At 34.5% G+C, this 25,337-nt stretch overlaps 1 protein-coding gene across 1 annotated transcript; it reads right to left on the reverse strand.

The window, feature by feature from the left end:
* Positions 1-1,737: 1,737 nt before the first annotated feature.
* LOC132550947 (NACHT domain- and WD repeat-containing protein 1-like) lies at positions 1,738-24,958 on the reverse strand. Its single transcript, XM_060215048.1, has 27 exons — positions 24,757-24,958; positions 22,948-23,150; positions 22,147-22,262; positions 21,524-21,735; positions 21,234-21,368; positions 20,552-20,680; positions 19,791-19,999; positions 18,355-18,500; positions 17,926-18,028; positions 17,238-17,450; positions 15,124-15,454; positions 14,350-14,502; positions 13,627-13,773; positions 13,221-13,434; positions 12,132-12,288; positions 11,702-11,870; positions 10,711-11,076; positions 10,239-10,487; positions 9,838-10,108; positions 8,713-8,842; positions 7,745-7,913; positions 4,863-4,990; positions 4,266-4,521; positions 3,815-3,982; positions 3,133-3,290; positions 2,374-2,518; positions 1,738-1,826 (listed from the first exon to the last, which is right to left on the reverse strand). The coding sequence occupies exons 1-27, from the start codon at positions 24,956-24,958 to the stop codon at positions 1,738-1,740; spliced, it is 4,968 nt and encodes a 1,655-aa protein (XP_060071031.1).
* Positions 24,959-25,337: the final 379 nt, after the last annotated feature.

Below are 25,337 nucleotides of genomic sequence, written 5' to 3' on the forward strand. Positions count from 1 at the left end.
TACTTAAGTTATCTCCTTATTACGAGTTATGCTATCTTGTTATTACTACTTAAGTTATCTCCTTATTACGAGTTATGCTATCTTGTTATTACGACTTAAGTTATCTCTTTATTACGAGTTATGCTATCTTGTTATTACGACTTAAGTTATCTCCTTATTACGAGTTATGCTATCTTGTTATTACTACTTAAGTTATCTCCTTATTACGAGTTATGCTATCTTGTTATTACGACTTCAGTTATCTCCTTATTACGAGTTATGCTATCTTGTTATTACGACTTCAGTTATCTCCTTATTACGAGTTATGCTATCTTGTTATTACGACTTCAGTTATCTCCTTATTACGAGTTATGCTATCTTGTTATTACGACTTAAGTTATCTCCTTATTACGAGTTATGCTATCTTGTTATTACGACTTAAGTTATCTCCTTATTACGAGTTATGCTATCTTGTTATTACGACTTAAGTTATCTCCTTATTACGAGTTATGCTATCTTGTTATTACGACTTCAGTTATCTCCTTATTACGAGTTATGCTATCTTGTTATTACGACTTAAGTTATCTCCTTATTACGAGTTAAAAAAAGGGGGGTTTCCAAACTATGTAGTAATGTTTGTGCTTCATGGCACTCCCATAGAACATGAATAATTGTTTCCCATTCCATATTACAAAGGTTACACATAGGACTATTAGTTATACCAGCTTTAAACTAAAATGAATTATTTGTTAATATATGTTGTATTATCCTCTATTGAAACCACTATAGTTTGGTGTTTCTTGTAACTATGAAGGGAGTTATGTAAATGTCGGACCAGTTCAATTCATTATCTTCAAAAGTCCTCTTCCATTTTGTTCTACCAGTAGAAATAATCACATTTTTTCATCTGAGTATGAAAATCCCTACAACTTCTATCTCTATTTAAGAAAATGGCAATGTTATTTGGAATTAGTGGGTAGACAATTAATTGCTTATCAAATTCAATATTGCTTTTCTGCAAATATACCTTGACAGGTTGTTTCAACGACTTATGCAATATCGTTATTACGAGAGAAGTTATCTCGTTATAACGACTTACGCTGTCTCGTTATTACGAGATAGCTAGATATATATTTTAGGTTATATAAGAAATCTGCTTTTTACCTTCATTTATTCAGAAATTGATACACATCAACAAAAACTACAACTACGTAGAAATAGAAGTAACTTTTTGGGGTTTTTTAGTGATCCTTTCCTCTTATATATGCTTGTTAAAGCAAACATCTTTATGTTAAATGGTCGCGCATGAATCTTACTGCGCAATACAAACATAAAAATGCTAGGATCTCGTTGATTTACATATGCAGATGGAATAGCTCTATGATTTTGTACAGTGATTAAAAAATCACTTTTATTTCTTTTGTACCAATCAAACCAAGACAATAACAATGAAGATAATAAACTGAAATTGTTTTCAGTTATAAACACTTAAATAAGGTGATTTTTTCACAGCATATTCTTCATAATGACAGAGAAAAAATATAAAGAAAAAAATCTTGATTTCAAAAACATTCACAATTAGGAGCAAATTGTCTCCGATATGTTATTTAGTGATGCAGATTTTCGGATGAGAACCAATAGGTTTTGTAATGGTGACGAAGGATAGCATATGTCCGGGCTACATCGAGGGAAATCCCAAGTCATTGTAATACATATTGTTTCTTATCGGAACGTGCCGATCCCGTTTGACTCTGTGGCTTAATAGTCCGTGTCCGCGTCCGTGTCCGGATCATCCTCAGTATACATGTTGTCTGACGTTGTTTCGACATCTAAATTTGCCTTTGTCACTATGATAAATGTAAATATAAAGAACATATATATCATCATTACGAACTTCCTTTAAAAATAAATAAATGATAATAAAACTATGCATCACTGAACCGAATTGACACTAGCTGGCTCTGTAATCTAATTGATTTCGTTAGTTCCCAACATTAACGTCTATGGACGAGTCTATAGAAAGGCTCGCGACCACATGATTTTTATTAAAATAACATAAGTTTTCATGTTGATATATTCACCGATTTAACGTAAAATACCTACAAAATAAAGCCGTAACTATAGACTCTAGATAATCAATGAATGTATAACAGAAAACATGTAAATAATATTGAAAAAAACGAACAGTTGAAATTTCGAGATAGATTGATAACGAAAATGCTTACAGTAAAAACTGGTACGAAACGGATTTGCTATTAATGATATACGACTTGGTTGTACCCGGCCCGATTTTGCACTCAATATGATGTGTAGCACAAACCTGAAGAGTGGATTCCGTTTTATTCATTTATTCAAGCTTTTATAAACAAATGAATTAGAAATGAATTCTCTCACCTATGCCTTTGAACAGCTCAGGCCCTGTGACGTCCCTAGTCTGGAGGTTTTCCGCCTTCAGACGCCAATATACTAGACGGGCAGTTGGACTTCTAGTTGACGTAATGATGTGTTGGCTGTCCTCGCACATTCGGCAGGCAACAATCTAAAAATGTCATTTTACACGTGGAAAAAAAAGAAAGAAAATCTCACAAGCACCAATGTTAAAACACTCACCTCTCATAAAAACCATAATAAATATTAATAGATATTATCAAAATGTTTATTTTAAATGGAATACCTAACTGTAATACTAATAATCAGACGAGTAAAGGAGATGAATTAAGATGTATTAAATGAAAAAGAATAAAATATAACATATTTGTTTTGGATGTTTTTGCATTAAGGGAAACTAAGGAGTAGCGTTAAGGTCTCTCTTCGATCTGATTTATATAATATTCTTATGTAAAGTTGTGAACGAGATTTTATGATCGACGGAAAAGACTTTGAAAAGACAATTAACTGCAAGTTCATGTTAAAATGATACTTTGTCTTACATAAATGATAAACGAGAAGTTAATTTTTAGCTTACATACTGTCAATACTCTAACAAGGTCTTAATTTAAACTGACGAAAAAAAATATATCCTAATGGATATGGTACACATTGGGATAATATAATTATCTGATGAAGCAAATTAGCCAGATAAAGTGATGGTATCTTTCTTAACGTATTTGCTAAACGAAAGCTGACTGAACAAATTAATGACATCTTTCTTACCGTATTTTCTAATCGGAAGCTAGCTAGACATCTAAGTGTAGATTTTTCCCAGACCCGAATAGCATTTTCCAATTCATACGAGAAAAAATAAGGTCCCGTTTCCTTCATACAAACATCGACAGCACTGTTATGTCCCTCAAGGCGGCTAACCAAATCACCTGAAAATCACAAACGATTTGATCTAAATTAAATTCTGTAAGCTATACCCTTGACATATTCTACATAGTTTATCCACAGAAATGGTACGGTATACCCATACACGAGTACGATAAGTTAAACTCGATTGTGTAAATTGCTACCTTGTATTCGCTAATATACCATACGAGTGCGATGTATAAAACCAATTGAATAAAAGTTATATAATATTCAACGGAATGGCGCTTATCGTGTTGGGTAACATTTGAATTACATAACGGTTTGTTATATAAATTAAAAACAATGTACTTATCTCACGTACTTGTCAATATTTACACGGACCCCGACATTTACAAATTGGCGTCACCAAACATGTCTTGAAATATTTTTCTATTTCAAATAAATTAAGGCTAAAACACGGGGAAAACATTTTTCCACATATGTGGAGTTAATCGGACATCTTCATATGGCTTCCGACCGCAGCTAGCAGAACCATTGTCGCAGTTTCTGTTTAAGTGTAAGTATTTTTCATAATGTCTTCCTTTACCTGTTTTTCTGTTCCAAACTCTGAGAACGAAATCATCGTGTGCAGTTAGCAGTCGGTTTGCGTCGATAACGTGTATTTCGTCCACAGAAACATCCAGGCCCTTTCTGTTGTCGATCTCTGCGTAGTTTTGCTGGTACTCAACATCGTCACACTGTGCCACCATTTCACCTGTAAAAATGTTTACCCGAATGTCGCTGACCAATAATACTCCAGGGACTTTTTAGTGATTTGTATTTTGAGATGTATAAACACAGGAAAATCGAAATGTCGAAATGAATTTTCAGTTAGTGATAAACAGCGACCTTGACCTAAGTAGTTATCTTAATGATAAAAAAAAAAAAAAAAAAATGGAAGAGAGTCAGAGAAGGTGAAAAAAAAATAACATGTCTGGAAGGGCACCAAAATTTGAAAAGCAGACTGAAAGTTCTGAGATAGTGTGAATACTTCTTACATTTGCCGACGTCCCAAATGACAAAAGCTGTGGGTGTTTCCTTGTCCGTTCTGGTCATCACCGAACGCTTAATGTTAGAAGAAACGCCAAATAGGAATGATTGCCCATCGTCTGACAGGGCCGCCTTCGCAACAGATATATCATTGTAGGAATGCTCTTGTGGGATCGCGAAGATGCACTGAAAAGTTCTTATGTCAAACAAAAGCCAAGGACCTTTCAATATTCGTGCTGCCAAAACATTCCAATCTTTGCTTACCTAATCGTTGAATAAATGAGAAAAGCACCACGGACTGAAATGAATACCGCATTTCAATACTGATAGAGAATTATACAATTAGAGTCAAACGATGAAAGAATTGTCATCATACAACTGTTTCTTCCTTCTGAATCCTGTGACCCTTGCTAGTGGCTTAAAATCTAAGGTCTAGTAGGCAAATGAAGAAAAGCGAAAATGATTGAAAGAGATACCGCAATCTTGATGATGAAATTGCACTAACGTCATAATTTAATATCTGACATTTTTAAGAGAATGTCAAATGCATATGTATAACCCGATATATTAAAATACGTAAATTAGAAATAATGGTTAACAATTACATAGAACATCTCCTCAAATGGACGATCTGTCTTCACGAAAACTGGCCTGCGGATGATATCCTTAGTCTTTCCGGTCTTTGCATCATATCTCTTAAAGTGTTTTCGTCCTCTTGTTTGTGTGAGTATTTCTGAAGAATACAATACAGCAAAGGTCTACAACTACAGCAGTGGTATTTTCAGATATATATGATCGTGTGTTTTTTTATGCTAATTTGAATGTATTTTATGTTTTCATAATCTTATCATCAATAGTTCATTCAGTTTTCATTGACTAGTATGTGAAAAAGCTAAATGAAATAAACAGCAAACCGAATGAAAATAACTTTTCTTTATTGTAGTGCAGCAAACTGAATTGTAGATGATTAACAAAAAAGTTGTGTTAGCGTTCTGACAAGACACTTACCACAGGTAAAACAGTAAAATTACCGTCTTTGTAATTTATGTATGCCCCGTGATCCCATTTCATATATTGATGTAATTATCGAATGAAAACATGTTAACGTCACTATGAAACATATTTCAGAATTTATCAGCAACTTCAAAATATATTGAGATCATGATGTTCTGGAAAGTTTTCAAATTTTGTTTTGTGATAAAAGTCATGAGTTGAATGTTTATGCAAACCATTGAGTAAATGCCCTACCATACCAAATTCATAATGCGTTATGAACTGCTTAGGTTAAAGCGTCAGAAATCGGCATTCTCTAATTCCATACATTTCACCAATATCACGAAATCAGTTTAAAGTGTATCTATGAATTACAATCCATTCACAATTATGATGTTGCGACGACGTATTCCATGAAAGGTTGAAAGGTGAGTTCGTTCAAGGAGTTTTGTATGATGCATTTTTTTTTCAACCAAGTTTGAATGATGTTTGTTCTGGAGGTTTCGTCTGAAGTGCAATGTTGGTTCTAGAAGTATTGTGTTATGTGAGATGTCGGTTCAAGGAGTATCGTGTTATGTGAGATGTTGGTTCTAGGAGAATCGTGTTATGTGAGATGTTGGTTCTAGGAGTATCGTGTTATGTGAGATGTTGGTTCTAGGAATATCGTGTTACTTGAGATGTTGGTTCTAGCAGTATCGTGTTACTTGAGATGTTGGTTCTAGCAGTATCGTGTTATGTGAGATGTTGGTTCTAGAAGTATCGTGTTACTTGAAATGTTGGTTCTAGCAGTATCGTGTTATGTGAGATGTTGGTTCTAGAAGTAACGTGTTACTTGAGATGTTGGTTCTGGAAGTATCGTGTTATGTTAGACGATGGTTTAAGAGGTATAGTGTTATGTGAGATGTTGGCTCAAGAAGTATCGTGTTACTTGAGATGTTGGTTCTAGAAGTAACGTGTTATGTGCGATGTTGGTTCTAGAAGTAACGTGTTATGTGCGATGTTGGTTCTAGAAGTAACGTGTTATGTGAGATGTTGGTTCTAGAAGTATCGTGTTACGTGAGATGTTGGCTCAACTCAAGAAGTATCGTGTTACGTGAGATGTTGGCTCAAGAAGTATCGTGTTACGTGAGATGTTGGTTCTGGAAGTATCATGTTATGTTAGACGTTGGTTTAAGAGGTATAGTGTTATGTGAGATGTTGGCTCAAGAAGTATCGTGTTACTTGAGATGTTGGTTCTAGAAGTATCGTGTTACTTGAGATGTTGGTTCTAGAAGTATCGTGTTACTTGAGATGTTGGTTCTAGAAGTATCGTGTTACTTGAGATGTTGGTTCTAGAAGTATCGTGTTACGTGAGATGTTGGCTCAACTCAAGAAGTATCGTGTTACGTGAGATGTTGGCTCAAGAAGTATCGTGTTACGTGAGATGTTGGCTCAAGAAGTATCGTGTTACTTGAGATGTTGGTTCTAGCAGTATAGTGTTACTTGAGATGTTGGTTCTAGAAGTAACGTGTTATGTTAGACGTTGGTTCTAGAAGTATCGTGTTATGTTAGACGTTGGTTCTAGAAGTAACGTGTTATGTTAGACGTTGGTTCTAGAAGTAACGTGTTATGTTAGACGTTGGTTCTAGAAGTATCGTGTTATGTTAGACGTTGGTTCTAGAAGTAACGTGTTATGTTAGACGTTGGTTCTAGAAGTATCGTGTTATGTTAGACGTTGGTTCTAGAAGTATCGTGTTATGTTAGACGTTGGTTCTAGAAGTATCGTGTTATGTTAGACGTTGGTTCTAGAAGTATCATGTTATGTTAGACGTTGGTTCTAGAAGTATCATGTTATGTTAGACGTTGGTTCTAGAAGTATCATGTTATGTTAGACGTTGGTTCTAGAAGTAACGTGTTATGTTAGACGTTGGTTCTAGAAGTATCATGTTATGTTAGACGTTGGTTCTAGAAGTATCGTGTTATGTTAGACGTTGGTTCTAGAAGTATCGTGTTATGTTAGACGTTGGTTCTAGAAGTATCATGTTATGTTAGACGTTGGTTCTAGAAGTATCATGTTATGTTAGACGTTGGTTCTAGAAGTAACGTGTTATGTTAGACGTTGGTTCTAGAAGTATCATGTTATGTTAGACGTTGGTTCTAGAAGTATCGTGTTATGTTAGACGTTGGTTCTAGAAGTATCGTGTTATGTTAGACGTTGGTTCTAGAAGTATCAATTTATGTTAGACGTTGGTTCTAGAAGTATCATGTTATGTTAGACGTTGGTTCTAGAAGTATCGTGTTACTTGAGATGTTGGTTCTGGAAGTATCGTGTTACGTGAGATGTTGGTTCTAGAAGTATCGTGTTATGTTAGACGTTGGTTTAAGAGGTATAGTGTTATGTGAGATGTTGGTTCTTGAAGTTTCATCGTATGACTTAGAAAAAAAGTTTTCGCGATTCAATTTCATTTAACAGTCTCAAGTATCTATGTTATATCGCAGATGATCAACTACGTACCTGTCCCGTCATATCTGACATGTATATCTATAGTGAAGCCCGATACATCACCGTCCATCACTTTATCAACAGTCATGTTGTCTAAGTTGATGGTCTTGATTTTCCTGTTTGAGGTGACAATAGCTATACGTTTGTCGTCAAGGATCTTAATCACCCCGGGAGGCTTGTCCTGAAATAGATAGTTTCTATGAGATCACATGGAATCAAAGCACAAAGTAAAGCATGCAACTTCGCAGATTTCAAGCATGACAAATATCATGTGAAGATAAAACTCACATTTGGTAGCTTGACACACAAGCATATTAAAGTATCCATTGATGGTAACAATGTAAGCTTGATATTGTAGCTCATTGTCAATCATTAAAGGCCGTTTAGGTAAAGATAAGTCATCAAATAGTCAGGTATACATTATATTAATTGCAAGGATTAATAAGGTTAGTCAGGTTGTCAGGTTAAATACGTTTTACCATTGATGCTAGTAGTTATTCATTTGTTATACTCTATCAGGTAGTATAAGTATTAAGAAATTGAATCATTTATCATAACATCGTAGACAGATGTTTCTAATGACCATTTACTTAGACGCAAGGCAGGCACGATGGCACCGAACTTTCTGGTTATAGCTGCAGTTAAGAAGACATGTAAGCAAGATTACCAGGTGTATATAACTTGTTAATGGAAATGTTTTTTTACTCATGGTAAACCTAATTCTGCATATACGCGAGGATCATTTGATTTAAAATCGTTTAAAGTTAACCAGTATGCCAACTTTATTTACTTGTAACCGCATCGACTCTTCCATGAATTTTTTTTTTTTTTTTTTTGTGCTTTTTGATAGTTTTAGTCTAAAATATCACAAATGGACTAAGATGGTGTATGATGGAAATAAATTCATAATTAGTCTTGTAATACATGAATATTAATGATGAAACATCTTAGTCACATAATTTTTGCGTGTTAGTACTCACCAACATCGTGCTACGGACAACATTTTTTTTCTGAACATCATACACTTGAAGGTTGCAACTGTCTTTGTCATTGCGGTGTATCTGTGCTACAACCACTACGTAACGGGAGCCACGAAGTGGCAGGAAGTATCTGCAAAAGACAATAGATTGATTCATTTAAAAACATAAAGGAGGAGGTAGGAATCATTCGCCTTTAGTTTCACAATTTATTAAATGTACTATACACCCATAATGTAAGTCAAGACATATGTAGATAAAATGTGTTTACCGATATATTCTATTTGAACATTAAAAAAAGTATAATGTCAAATGCATATCATTTAATGTCAAACTGTAGTTACCCAACAAGGGGCTATGCATTTAGCACTTACTCATATACTAACAAATTGTAAATGTCGTGTATTTTTCATGCATTTGAGTTTTTTTTGTTTAACTTGGGAATTATGAAATTATTTATCAGTGCTGATATAATAACATAATCACAATCCAAACTCAAATTCCATAAAACATGAATAAAATAATGACTTATATGGAAACTCATGAAAATGTATAAGGAGAATAAGACAAAGTGTTCCGGAAGAGTAAGCGTCTTTTGTTTCATCAACCAATATGGTTAAAGATTCGTTGTTGTTAGACAAGGATTTAACTGAAATAAACAAATTATGAAAAACAATTTCTAAATTGTCATATTCAACTGCAATTTTAACTCTCTTGGTTTTACACCAGATTGTGATATATTTTGTTTATTCCGGTAAGAGTTCTGGGTAAATCTAAAGAAAACAAATATCATAAACACTTCACTAGTCCCTGCACTACCCAAGTGTATCTTTTAGTCTGTATTACATGCATAACTGACAGTGATAGTTTATACTGGTGTTGTATAGTTGTTATCCTGGGTCTGTAGAATAAATAAATAAAGATAAAAATATAACAAGTGTATTTTGAAGGAAGACTCTTGTTTTCGAAAAATGTAGTGAATCGTAAAGTAAATCTTACTTTACAAGTACACAACGAAAGCGTTATAAAAACACTCCAAATGATAATAAGTTGGATCGGGCAGATTGCACCGGATCTTCAAGTTCATCAGTTTATCAAAATTTTACCATTCACATGACAACATCCTACCTTATTTTGTGTCCCAAAACAGGGATTTTGTTTTTTGTTTCTTTCTCTTTCTTTTCCATATCCCACACATAAATTGTTGAGTCGTCCTCAATTGTTGTTACCATGGTTTTCCATGACCAGCATATGGCATCGCTCACACAACTTAGATGAGAAAAGATACATGAACGCTGCTTCTTCGCGAGATCCCATACAACGATTCCATCTCCCGGAAAGTATAGCAGATTTCCATTTTCTGATATCCTATAGTTTTGAGCAAAATCCGCCTTTAAACCTAAAATATTAAAGAATCATTAAATATTTACCAACCTATAAAAATGGCTTATAATAAGAACAATAAACATTTAACCAAGTTAAGAGTACATAGGCTCAACGGAAGTAGAAAAAGGCAGCATATGTAGTACCTTTTATCAATCCAATCTTGTTCCGGGTGACCAGGTCGTATATGTGTAGGTCATTGTCCCGAGAGCTTGAGAGGATAAATTGTTTCTCATCCGGTGTGATCGCTATAGCATCTATCTGGAGATCTGCTTGGTTACTTTCAGGTTTGGGATTGAATATCTGAAACCATTCACTCACAGTCTGGTCAGCAAAACTGAACACTATGACGTAGTGTTGGCCACTGTCTGTTAAGACCGCAAAATTCTCGGACGCTGGAAAGTATCACTATTACGATTAATATGTTTGACAGTTCTTTGGTCCTATTACAAAAATGATTTGAAAGAATGATATCAAATTAAACCATTTTGTTTATGACAGAGTGGATTTGAGTACAGCTTATTTATAATTTGCATATTCAACTGGAAATAGGGATGATATATTAACCACTTATAACGAGCTTCTGCATATTATTATTTTCAACTAACATATACTTACTGGCTGTAAATGTAGTCATGCTATGATCACAGAACTGTGTAGAGGGGTCAGATAGATCAAATTTTGTCACAGATTCACCATTTTCCAAGTCATAAACTTGTACAGTCGCATTGTAAAACAAAGCAAGTAATGTTTTTCCTTTTCCTCCTACTATCGACTGACCGCCGTTCTCTCTATCTATGGAGAACGCAACCTCACCAGACTCCTGTATGACAGTATAACTGACAACATAGTCCACCAGAATTGTCTTGTCATTACAAATGAATCGGACGCGAGTGGGTTCATCGTTAATCCCATCGTATGACCTGTGTAATCTCCCTTCAATTAGGTCCCATGTCTTCACAGAATTTTCATTATCATCTGAACCTTAAAAAAAAGGAATTTTCATTACAAAAAGGTGGGATGCACACCATAATTCGAAAGTTCACACCAGTTGTTTAACGTAAAACATGCCATTTCTTCTATACAAAGGATTAATTTACAATGTTACTAGTTAGCTTACTTTAATTGTAATTATTGATGGTATGGATAATTTCGATCAAAATAAATAAATAAATGCATATGCAAATACAATTCCAACTTGACACCATAGCTACACACAAACCTTATGATTTGGTTTCATTTCACCGTATATTTGATTGGGAAAAAACACGTGCACGTACTTTTATGAATTCTGTTGCCTACTGCGATGCCTAATGTGTCAAACTCATTCCGATATGTTTTAGTGTATTTAAGTACAATTCAAATCACATGTATTTCGATGTTTCCATTTCATCGTGTAGAATGAATGTTTTATATGTTTGAAATGTTGGGTCGCCACATCATATTTTACAACTTTTGTATTCTTCTGTTAGAGACATTGATCTGCTCAAACTTTAAAAAAACTTGATTTTTCACTACGGATTTCTTCAGTCTACCTGTCACACTATGACGACCGCAACGCTCTTCACTAGACAGAACAAAAAAGACTGTAAAAATGTGAGATGCATACAAGATACAGCTAGCTTTCCGTCTCCTCGGACATCTACTGAAGTAACAGGGCCATGGTGTCCAGTCAGGCAGAATACTAATTGACCACCCGGCTTTATAAGGACTTCCTGGTCAGGTGCCAGGTAGGGTACACTGCACTGTTGACACTGATTCAGGAGATCAGCAGTGTTCTAAAGTAAATAAACAAGATGTATTAAATGACATCGCAACACAGCGCATAAATGATGCTATGGTAAGACTTTTAGACCAAAAGTAAATTCTAATGATCATTATATAAATGGTATCCAGTTGACGAAATACAGCTACTGACTTGTGTAATACCGACTTACTTTGTATGTTTTCTCTATGATGTGACTACTTGGAATACCTTGTAATTGTAATCAGACTGTGAGAAAGCTATGAAACGACTCAATAGACCAATAGTTCAATACCGCTTCTCCAGATAGTCTGTCTAACAGTTGCGGTGCCAGCTGCATTGGATCGTACTGCAGTGCACCTTGGGACATCTCCAATGCTGCTCCAACGATGTCCAAGACCGAATCGTTGGGGAATTTTTTTCTGGCAAAGGCGAAGTCGTCAAGAATATGTCTAAAATACAAATAGATATCATAAGCAACAAGGGCTTGTTATACGTGTTTAATATTTCATTAGAATTGAAAGAAAGATCCTTTTCCGAGAATAATCATATTGCGCTTACTTAGACCATTCCATGGCGCAAGGTATCAAAATGATAATGAAACTCTCAAATCCTTATACATTCTTCTGAATTAAGAACACTACTCGTGACGTCAGCAGCAATGGCAGTGAAGGCAAATATCATAAAAAAAAACCTGAGGCATGTTTTATTTCTAAAATTTGAACATTAAATCTTAAGAAAATAGCGTTGGGATGTATTAACATGTACACATCAAGAGCTTGAAACATCAGATTAATTAGCTTGACATAAATAACAAGATGCCTTGTATGACTTGATTTATGATTAATCACGATGTAATTGATTATGTATAAATGTATATAGTAAAAGCATCTATCATATAGCTGAGTGTTACGTAGTGCTATATCCGGGTTATGGTTTTGTGTTGCTTAGATGCTATTGGTGTTAGCCTTACCGCGTCTTTCGTTAGAAATAGGGAGTCGTTTTCATATTTTCCTACGGGGTGACCTTCATTATTATAATTGCCGGTTCTTGAGAATTTGTACTGCGATAGTGTTAAAGCTAATATGCTTTCTCTTCGTTTCCTGGTTTATAAGTTAACTTCAATTCATCGCGATGATAATTAATGCGATCGACCAACAGATTAGTTTTTTAATCAACGTGAGTGACAGATGATAACACTTTCCTTCCCTGCCATCGTCTGGTCGTGAATACTCTGAGGGTTAAAAGAGGAGGATATATTTCAAAGTAGAAACTCAAGACTCTTGAAAATAAAGGCGACGGCAGAGAGTTTATAGAAACCGTAATAAATGTATAATACGTATGTATGCAAATTATAACATTGTTACCTTGTAAGCACACATACCTGACAGATGTAGCTACAACTTTAGCCTGTAGAAATTCAAAATTCATCAGGCACGTTTTCTTAAGCTCTGAAATATTTCCTTCCATAACTAGATGATATGGAGCATTATTCAGTCTTCGCAAGTTGTACGAATCTCTATGGATAAGTGGCTGACTTGAAACATGTCGATCCGCTTCGCCAGGCTTTTCTTTATAGACGTACGGCTTTTTCTTTTCTGTAAATGCCAAATGTAATGCCCACAATATACAAACCGTCTGTTTCCTGTGATCAGACTGTATATCTTTCCATATATATACATTGAACTATTACAGAATGAACTTATATAGACTGCAGAACGCTCAATCAATGAACAAATGGGTCGTATTCCATAAGTTTATTATTTATATCATGTGTGATTTCTACCTACCATTGGCCCATTTGCCATTGAAAAAATCCGCGAGTCCTGTGTGAACCTGTTCAACCTCTTGTAGACCACAATATCTATTATCTGCCGTCTCCTTGAACTGGCGATGGTACCAGTTCATGACACTAATACCATCAGAGCCTCTTTCAACTAAAACAGTGCAGGCATTTTCCTCATATTAATTTAAGATCTGGGAAAATACTATGTCATGGATCATGCTGACCGGAAGACTAAACGCCCAGATATGTTACGATGTGATCGACCAAGAGAATAGTGTGATTAGCAGTGCAATATGTTTACTGTTTTGTATATGGATATGGAACACCATCCTATCTCGATTAATCTCCGTAGCGAAGGGTTCAGATTAACAGGTATTGTTTCCATCAATTTTCATTTCTTAACCATTTTCTCGCTTTTCTCTTCCTTTTTTGGTCGAGTTGAGGCAATTATAATACACTCGCCTTTCCACTCCAAGTCTGGGATTTGATTCCCCGAACGGACGTGAATCGGTATGGAGGTTATCTGCCCCACCAAAACAAACTTATTATTCTCCGTTTAATTCATATTAAGGATTGAATATTAAGCGGAAGAAATCTGTAGCAATGCCCAAATAGCTACAAATCGCTAGTAGCTATACAGATAATTTCAAATTTGAAATTTTACCGAAATATAACTGGACTGAGTATGCATATACTCAATTCCGAAACCAACGTAAGGGATACACACCTATGTAGTGTTGCAGGTCTGTCTTTAGTCTCACCAACAGTAGGGGAGGCAGTCGTCTGATTGGAGGTTCCCAATACTGGTACACATCATTCAGTACGGAATCATCACAGGACAAGATGTCCTCCAGTTCCGACTCTGACAGGCCATTTCTTGCTGTAGATAATACATACATAACGAAATGGCAAACATTTGAAAAAGTTAATCTATATTTAAGTCTGAGTTACAGAAAATGTTTATTCCATTGAATAACAGAAAAAATGAAACTATTTGGTTGACGTTTTTGTTTTCCTGTAATACACTTGGTACCCACATTGCGAAAATACAATTAGGTTATGTATTTACAATTTCGATATCGCTCAGAATGTCTGTTAAGACAAAATTTGGAAACAATTTGTTTTGTTGCAACGAAGAGTATATGCATGCTCTTTTTACTGTCAAAAGGACTTTCAAATGCAGACTTTTGAAACCTGTATGTAAGCATTTTAGTAATGATAGTTTTGTCTTTCATATAATTTCAGTTTTAATACATTTTTTCCAAATTGTACAAGTTTTACAAATGGACTACACTGACACAGTGTTATCTCTGTAGATACCGAAAACAAATAATTTAAATTCTGTTAAAATTGCTGTTATGGGTGCCAAGGACATTTGATTATTGTAAGTGCATTTCTGTTATTCCTCAAACCAGAGTTTATGTTTGTCATCTGATTAAATCTAAACATATTAAGGTATGAAATGCTGCTGATTTACAACATAATTTTGCAAAATACGCACAGGCTGTAAGATATCCAAGTGTCCTCGACACGAACATCTGTCCGTGTTTACTTTCCAACTTAGAAAACAGATAGGTGATGCTGTCTTGCACTGTCTGCTGCAGTATGGTTTCACTTTCAGTCCAGTAGGAGTGCCATTTAGCAGCACTTTCAATCGACAGTTTCAGAAAAAGCGGCAGTGGACGTTGCAGAACACATTTGGTTAGTGTGGTCATCTGTGTAAAACTGAGTGTTCTTTTACGGGAGCGTAACCATTGATGTAAAATAGTCTCGGCTTCTTCAGTTGTAAGTTCCGGTAATGACACAAACTGATCTTCATCTTTGAACATTACCTGAAATATTACAATCAAAGTCATGTTTAGAGTCTCACATGCATTAAATGCAACACTATAGTCATTCGTCCCAACACCAATTTATTTGGATATATTTAAAAAAATATACACTGGCGAGGATCAATAAGATTACTACAGTATTCCCATACTATGGTAGACGAAGATTAACTTTTAGAATGTCCCATCTGCTGAACTAAATAAAGGTACCCTCTCCACTTGATTAAAGGGATATTCAGCACAAGCTAGGATTTCGTAGGATGCTTCTGAAAAAAACTGTATGAAATAATCCACTTAATTTGCAGAAATTTATAGGTCAGGCTAGATCGATTTATAAACGTTCGCGCAGCCCTGATTGCGTCATCACAGGTTTGTCTGGATAAAAACCGAACAGAATGAAATATTTGTTTAAATTACAACATTAACAGAAAATAAGCATCATGAAGTAACTAGTGTATTTCCCCAATACTATACACAAAACCTATGATCCAGTGACCTTTCAGTTCCAAGATTTGGATTAGATTAGATTGTTTGGCTGGGAGTATTCGAACTAACTTTGCCTATCCAAACTGGCCACAGGAGAGATATTTTGATGCTAACGATAGTGTTAAAAGTTAGTAGAATGAGTTCTAAAAACAAGCAGTAGTTTCGCAACTTGGACGGAATATCCATTTACATCGACGTCTTTGGTAAATATCCATTTCTAATCGAATTCTTCATGTATTCGGTTGAAATCGATCACTGTGAATACTTTACCAGCTGAAACTGTCAATACTAATTATGTTTCGATTATGTAAATTGTATCATGGTTTTAAAAAATATATATGTAACATATAAGATTGAATTTACAACAAACTACTCATTCTAGAAATCAATGCCAATAATCAAGACAGGTCAAATGCAGAGAAACTGAAGAAGTGATGATTATCAGACAATTTTGTCAAAGGATGAAAAAAAAAAAAAAAAAAAACAAGAAAAAACCCACAAGTCAACAAAATCATAATTCAAACTTATATTCGCTGAAACTATAAACAAAAGAAAGATTTGCAAGTACAAGGAGAATAAAACCATGTGTTCCGGAAAAGTAAGCGTCATCTGGTTTATCCACGACATCCGTCATGTAAACCTTGTTCAACCCAAACAAGTAGTGTCACTTTCTCAAATGAGGGTAAGGTATACAATAAAAAGAATCAACAGGCAAACTAACGAGCTTCAAATACGCCCAGTTTCATATCGCAGACAGAAACAAAATATTTCTTAATGTGATCACTATGAAGACCGCAAAACTTCTCCATGATTTTCATCGGCCTACATCTGCTAAAACCCTGTATTATAAGTAAGCTTTCTTTCTAACATCGTAATCTATATGTATGATCCAAACATTTGTGAGCTGCACACTGTAAATACTGAAGAAATACAGGTCGTTGTTATATCAGTACATGGTCTCTTTATGAACTTGGGCATCCAGTACTGGTAGGTACATGTATTTCCTACGAGTAAACAAAGACAACCTAATAAATTCCTTTTTACAGCACTGACTACTAAATAAATCGTCAGAGAGAAAAACATCCATCCAATGTCAATTCTCATCAAACAATTAAAATTACGACTACTAGTAACTGAAAACATCTTCAATATTAACTAGATCCAGTCGACTACTGCAACATACTAATTGATCATTTTCTTTAAATAATTACCACATGCGTGTAACTTTCATCCTGGTTTAAAGTCATAAGACAAATAGGTGTATAATATATATCGATATATGTTTATAAATGATATCTACCTTTAGTTTAGGATAACATTCAAAGTCTGCATCCTCGAGTGTCGACACTATCAATTTGACGTGTTTTGGAAGGGTCCGAGGTACCCAGGATAAACTTCGAGCATTGTAAGACGCATCTATCTGATCCAAGGCGTCCAAAATGATGACGAGCGGTTGAGATGCTTTAGCGAATTTCAGTATCAATTCTGTTTCTTTAGTCAATTCCCGAAGACTCTTGTAATAGCAAAAATAAAACCGATGTAAGAGACAAAAATGGTTGATGGTAAATGAATCAATTCCATCCTTCCTGCCAGCATCTGCATTTACTAACAATTGATAACTTTTATCCTAACTCTGTAGATGTAACATTGTATGACGGACAGTTGTTTTGACTCTATTCGGTCAATGAAGACATCCATGTCTTCAACGTTTGTTAAATTATTAGCAGGCAAGTTAAGTGTATACTAGAGAGGTAGACATTTGGAAATTCGAGACATTTAGAAGCAAATTGACGTATAGATTAATAATTGTTGAAAATATATCGCGTAAGGAACTTGCAGACAATAACTGTAGAAACCATTTCTAGTTATGGACAGCAAGACATATATCGCTTGAATCTACATCGAGTGATAGACAAGCTTAAAGATTACTTCAATACATAACGCAAAACGTGAATCGTTAAAAAGACATAGTATCAAATGAATCTTACCCCTGGTATCTTTGATGTCTTATTATAGACAGAATGTATCTGTTTGATAATATTTATTAGGAGTCCACTGATATTGGAGCTGTCGGGTGTGGTTCCAATAAACCTACAAATTGTATAATACAATATCAATAACAAGGTAATAAATAATTTGGCAAAAAAAAGGTAAATACTAATTAATATGATAGGGATGCACAACCTCACTCTTTTCTGATACGTCATTAGCCGTAAAGATAGAAACTGATGAGCTGGTTTATAATTAATACTAACAATTATATCTGCCATTTTAAGCAAAACTGTACACTTCCGATATTGTTCAGTGTATGTAACTTTCAATCAATTACGTTAGTAACTACGATACTCATATCATTGACGATATTGACACAAGTTATTTACATCTGCAGTACATAATTATTTTTATGCGAATGTTACCGGAGTATGACAGTAGGATTTGTGTTCGACATCCATGTTTTGATGAGGCTGGCGGTCATTGCCACAAGAGACGTTTTGCCACATCCTGAGGCCCCATGGATAATCAAGGGCTTGGTACTCGCTGATTTGATGTAAGCCTCTATTTTCTATAAGGAAAAGTGTTTATTTTAACAAATTGAACAAACAAAATCTTAAAACAGCGTAGCATTTGCTAACTCGTGTATTTATCATAAACAAAACAAAACAAAAACAAAACAAAAAAATGGCTGAAAATGGTCATTGATATATCATCAGGTTTTTCTATTAGAGTTACCTTCCCTTTACAAACATCCACAGATTTTGCGGTGATGCGACCGGTTTCCCACTTATATTTAATCATCTCGAAATACGACTACATTCAATGATGTAAGACTGTGTTATTTATTTATTTACAGATTGAAGCTTTGGCAAATATCTGGAAGGCGGAGAAGCAATATACAATGTGTGTTTTCTAACTTTCGCGAGATTAGAACAGAGTTCTTTTTCTTAATTTGTTACACACTGTCTTTCTCCAGTACGAAATCTATTTGAAAACGAAAACTTGAATTTCAGAAAATAATATTGTATCGATTCGCAAACCAAAAACATATTTCGGTAGGTTTCTACACTTGTTTCGAAATCGTTTTTCCATTGAATTCTGCTTTCGGATTTGGGCCATCAAAAAATTAAGGCAACTTATATGGAAAGTGAGTTTATTATTTCAAGTCAATATTTTAATCTCCATACTCTAATACTAAAACGTGAAACGCTCTTATTGAATTTTTGTGTTGGATTATTTTATGACATTTTTTCAACTATTTGCTTATGTTTCTTTAACTACTTCGATGGCCAGATTGATAGAATCAATGGAATTTATTCCGCAGAATGAAACGGACATAAATTTACAAAACACTTTTTATTACAAGTGGGATTTCTTCAAATAGCAGGACTTTAAACAATTTCTTGATTCTTAACGAGTCCTCAAAATCGGCTTTAAAATACAACGTTGCCAGGTGTGAAGAGAAAGAATGTTAAATCATACTGTTAATGAGGAACATACAATGCAGTGACATTTACCAGCTTCAACCATTTCCATAGTATTATGATATTATCATATTACTTTTTGAAGAAAACAAAAATATACTTTAATACTGGAAGTAGGATATGTTGTAATTTAATCTTGCTTTGTTTTGATATCTTTAGATTTCATTTCAAAGAATGATATTTTCTGTATAAACGCTTAGGCACCAGGCATCACTTGAAGTTAATCGGATTACCACATTGCAACCTTATTTTTATCGGTATCTGGCTTATATTAGTAAAATTGAAAAATACACAAATAAATATATTAATAAATAAAATCTGAAAAAAAATAAAACAAATGAAAATGGCAACAAGTGATCAACAAATTTCTGTACCGCAAGAGTTGTCTCCCTTCCACAGAAGTTCTCACATTTCTGTTGACAGAAGCGCACGTGTTGGCAGCACTCCAGTATAAGTGGATTGGTGAATTCGGTGGCAGTACGCTGCTTTATACCATCTTCAATTAATCTTTCCATTTCAGACGTAAATTTTTCTGTCATAGCTTTGAGATAGTCTTTGTGTTGAGCATTTTTCGGATCGATACCTGTATTTGGATATACCATAAAAGGACTAAAGAATAAAACATGTTTTAACATACTGTGACAGTGCTGTCTTCCAGACGGTCACATCCGTGGTTCATCAATGTTGTGACATTAAATTGACCATACACTATTGTCATTATTTTATTTTTTCTGATCTATTTATTCATTTATTTTTTTTACTTATATTTATTCATTTTTGTTATACTAAAATTCAACCTACTTAATAAGAATTCCAAGAAGAATAAAAATAAATAAATAAGAACTGGATTATAGGAACATGTGATAAGCTTGTGAAGCGTAGGGTAATAGATTAATATTAATTCTTTACAATTGAAAATGCTGCTGTCTGAACAGTAATGCTTTAAGTTACGAATTTAAACTATGATATAAATACTATTAACGCCTGATGATTTTGACGTCATTGTTGTGAGAACGAGACGATGATATACCATCAAAAAAACTGTTCCACTGGACTGATTGATGCTATTTCACATGCCCTACGGCGTCTTGACAAGATAATGTTGTTTGATAAGGATTCTACTTCCTTAACTTACCATCTTTAGTCCATTTGACTTTATACTGATACAGATTTCGCGGTGGCAATCGAGACTTCATCTTTGTCTCCTGCAGGACACTGAGTAATCTTCTAGATTCACGCCAGTAGTCTTCGTCTTTATCCATATCTAATGATAAAAAACTTCTAAAAATCCGTTTTTCCTCAAATAACCAAGTTACAAAAATTAAAGTGAGTCAAAATTATCGACAAAATATTGCAAAATATTGAACATCATCATCATCATCATCATCATCATCATCATCATCATCATCATCATCATCATCATCACCATCATCATCAGCAGCAGCAGCATAATCATCATCATCATCATCATCATATCATCATCATCATCATCATCATCATCATCATCATCATATCATCATCATCACCATCATCATCAGCAGCAGCAGCATAATCATCATCATCATCATCATCAGCAGCAGCAGCAGCAGCATAATCATCATCATCATCATCATCATATCATCATCATCATCATCATCATCATATCATCATCATCACAAATATTGTTTTCCTTCGTCATAAAGTGGTTTCACTTTGCAATACACAAACAGTACATTCGTTGTGAAAACATGAAGTTTAACAAAAAATATCTTTATTTATGTTACTTATATGTTGATTGATTTTAAACCCCTATGACTGTAATGTTAACACCGATATACCTATAAATTTCCTGCGAATATTTTCATCCTGGTTTTTCAGATTCTCAATATCATCGATTGTGCGCCAAAACCAAAGACAGTGTTTCTCTGGTTCTGTGACGTCCAGCAGGCCGGCTTGAACCTCCTTTTCCGTAACTGTATAAATAGAAATAAGTTAATTAACAAGGTTAACATAACGTTTCTATAACTTTATACTGAAATACACGTAGTATACATACGACATTATAACAACACGTGTTTTGATAGGAACAAAACATGATGAAATAACAATGCACCACATCAGTACATACTGGAAACGTAGTATTTTTCAGCTTCGTTTTCAGGGAGACTTTGACGGGCTGCTTGATCCAATGTTGTCTGTATGATACCTATATCACTAGTCCACTGATCATTAGCTGCCTTATACTGTTCAGCGTCTTTGCTCATAATGTTGGGAAGTACACGACTAATCGGCTGAAGAACGTATTCTGGGGGCACCGCATTGTCATCCCGGAGGTACCATCTGTTATGAATAATTTAGATTTAATAATTTGATGATTCAAGATTTCAAACAGTGCAGCAGTATTAGAAATTACAAATTCAAATATTTGATTTAACCTAGGTCGGGGGGAGTGGCCGGGGTAGAGATGTTGTGGTGATTTGAGGAATGAATATCAATCAAAGGCTAGTATTTTTACCAGTGTGATACTGTTTACAGAGAAGCTACTATAACTTCATTCTTCCTGCCTACATCAAAATTGCTAATCTAAGCATTTGCAGAGTACAAGCGATTTCCTATAACATACATGGGGTCAAGATTTGCGTCATTTTGTCAACCAGAATTTCCGATACCTTTATTAGTTCTGTCAAATCTTATTGTCGAATTTTTATCAACTGTTACACACATGTTATGTTATCACAAATCGTATCATACTTGTTTAAGAGAGCTCTGTTATATTCGTTCTCAACTACTCCAAGAAGTGTATTGAATTGGTCCACGGGGATAGTTCGAGGAGGAGCGCGGTATCCATACTTGTTAGCAAGGAGTGACTGTAAGGAAAATCGACCAAAACGAAATATCAGTTTATACAAATATGGTAAGACAACGTGTTTAAACATATGCTTAGGAAGATACTACCAAAATAAAGACGTGTGGTTATAAAGTTGTTTACGGTTCATAACGTACAATGCAGATGAAATATGATAGTGGGTTGTCGTATGTACAATCTAATACACAAACTATATCACGGTATTTGAATCATATCGAAATCTTTTACTTATTGACTAAACAACGCCATAAAGATTTAAATCATAACAAAAGATAGACAAACTTGTCAACCTCTTCCACGCTCCGCAATTTGATTCAAATTACGGAAATGGCATTTACACAAAATCTAAATAATACTGGTTACCACGCCATAGAAAGTATGGGATGTAACTCATCAGTGTTAATAAGAACTATTAGATATGACATGAATTTTCACAAAGGTCATGTCAACAATTGTCCGTTTGTTTTTGATAATTATGCAAATTAAATCTGAAACTACATCATTACTAGATCGATAACAAACACGACGACTGATCTTTTTTCTTAACATTAATCGTGGATTGTGTTTATAGTCAGAACCAATTGTGAAAATAACTCCAAGATTTAGAACAGTAGTTTCTCATCAACCTATTTTTCTTAGCTGCAGATAGTACCGAAGTGCTTAAAAGACTTATTTTCTACACTTACGATAAAGTTCGGACCGGTAGAAAGTTCCTGACATAATCTTAGTTCGTTCATACACAGATCCAAGGTAGTGTGGTCATCAGATGCCTCGTCTCGGACTCCCCATCTCATATCCACCACCTGAAACTCGTACCCTCGCATCTGGCAGAAGGAGCGCAGCTCAGGGTATGCTCTTTGCATCCACCAGTTTCTTTCGTACATTGTGTCTTTCAAATGAAAAAAACACGTCACATAAAGAAAGCAATGGAGATGTCACCAGATTAGATAAAATTAGCTTTTGTCTGTGTGTTTTATTTTTAGATTTATATCTTAATATTCATGTACTTTTCGGAAATCGGTATTGTGGGTTTATCTTTCAACTGACAAATTAAAATCGTTATATTGAAAACAATCCTATAAACTCCACTAGTTGTAAAAGCATACATAAAACTATCTAGAAATGGTCAATTCACAACTGTCGAAACTGCCTTTGTTTACTTTGTTAAAGGAAAAGATTGATCGCGCTAATCATCTTATATCTTTATTGCCATATTTTGTTATTCATATACAAGATACCGTTAAAACATCTAAAGAAGAAATCGCGACATTTCTGTGATCTATTGTGATAAGATCTTCGTTAAATTCAACCTCTTAAGAAAACAACATTACGTCCGCCAAGAGAAGGGCTTGTTTGGTATTACAGGTATGCCAGTTCTCTGTTGTAATAGCTTAATATCAAAACGATACTGTCCCCCAGAAAATCGATTATTTTAAATTAATCTTTAAACCATGCCCCGCAACACATTTTTTTTAATATTACGCATGTTGAAACTGTGAAATATTAAGTCAGATTTTCAATACCGCTTGAACTAAGGTAAAATTCCTTTGAAACTACTGTCACAATCAAATTTTCACAGGTATTACAGGTATGCCAGTTCTCTGTTGTAATAGCTTAATATCAAAACGATACTGTCCCCCAGAAAATCGATTATTTTAAATTAATCTTTAAACCATGCCCCGCAACACATTTTTTTTAAAAATATTACGCATGTTGAAACTGTGAAATATTAAGTCAGATTTTCAATACCGCTTGAACTAAGGTAAAATTCCTTTGAAACTACTGTCACAATCAAATTTTCACACAAATGTCATTCTTTGTGGAAATATTATTTTCAGAAAAGGAAACTTCTTATAGCATCAAATATTTGTTTGAAATTTAATCGGAAATAATATACAGAAATAACAGGAACGATTCGACCTGTTGACAGACTTCAAACTCGAATTCGATGAAACTGGCAAAATATGAAAAAAAAAAAAAAAAAAAAAATACACGGAGAATTTTGAAAATGCATAAAATGAATGTGAACTCTGCTCCCTCTTCGTACTTGCGATTTCAAAAAGTAATTCTCTGACGTTATATTGAAATAATTTAGCAGCAAGTAAGGTTTTTATTCACTTATCCCTTATGATGTCGATAAATAGACTAGTAACAATCTACTTTTATTTGTTCATGTACGCAGTGACAAATTCTGATATAAGAATAGAAGGAAAGAAATATTAATAAATTGTAGATATTGAATGGATTTTCAGGAATACAGCACTGATGAAACGAGCCTTACAAGTGTCCACGTGTGGGATATTCTGTTTAAAAAATGTAAACATTCGTTAAAGCAGCATTTTGATAGACTTGCTCAAAGTCTAACATAATAATATTCTCATCATGTATCTTTCGTTGACAACATCACCATGCAAATGATGTTATGACGTCATTATGGAAACAAAGAAAAAAACAACTGTTATATCAGTTACTGTATTTCCATTGATAGTACATACCAGTGAATGTACTACTGGTGAAAATGCGTACTATTCTGTTCTTGGGTGGAACTTCAATACTGACGTCACCAGTTAGGAATTTATTCACGGTTTCCCGGTCCAGTGTTCCCTCTGTTTTCTCCCTTTCAATTCTCACTATAGCCTCGCTAACATTCCGACGAAAGCCGGATCCTGAGGTCTTACTACTAATAGACCAAAACATCAGTTTTCATATGTTGACCTTCAAAAATAACACAAAGATGAGTCGCTTACACATCGGAATGTTTCAGCACAGAATTAAGCGTTATAGATTCATTTCTCCTGGTCACTACGTCATGTCTGACCAGTTGGGTGGTATCTATAACAACTCTAGGTTTGATTACAGTGGTAATATATAGACTAGTAATACAATACTGTTTCAATAATTTAAGGAATACAATAATGTCCTATAAACATTTGATATATCATGTTTTAGGCCATCTGTTTGCAAGACTGAACTGATCCAGAAAGAAAGTGTGCAGGGTCGGGGAAGGGGGTGTGGTCGATCGCCACGATTCCTGTACCATGACAAGGGGTTTGTGTTATATATATATATATATACA

Source organism: Ylistrum balloti, unplaced genomic scaffold, assembly GCF_031769215.1.
Source record: "Ylistrum balloti isolate Yb309-2 unplaced genomic scaffold, AGI_CSIRO_Ybal_v1 Utg370158, whole genome shotgun sequence".
NCBI lineage: Eukaryota > Metazoa > Mollusca > Bivalvia > Pectinida > Pectinidae > Ylistrum > Ylistrum balloti.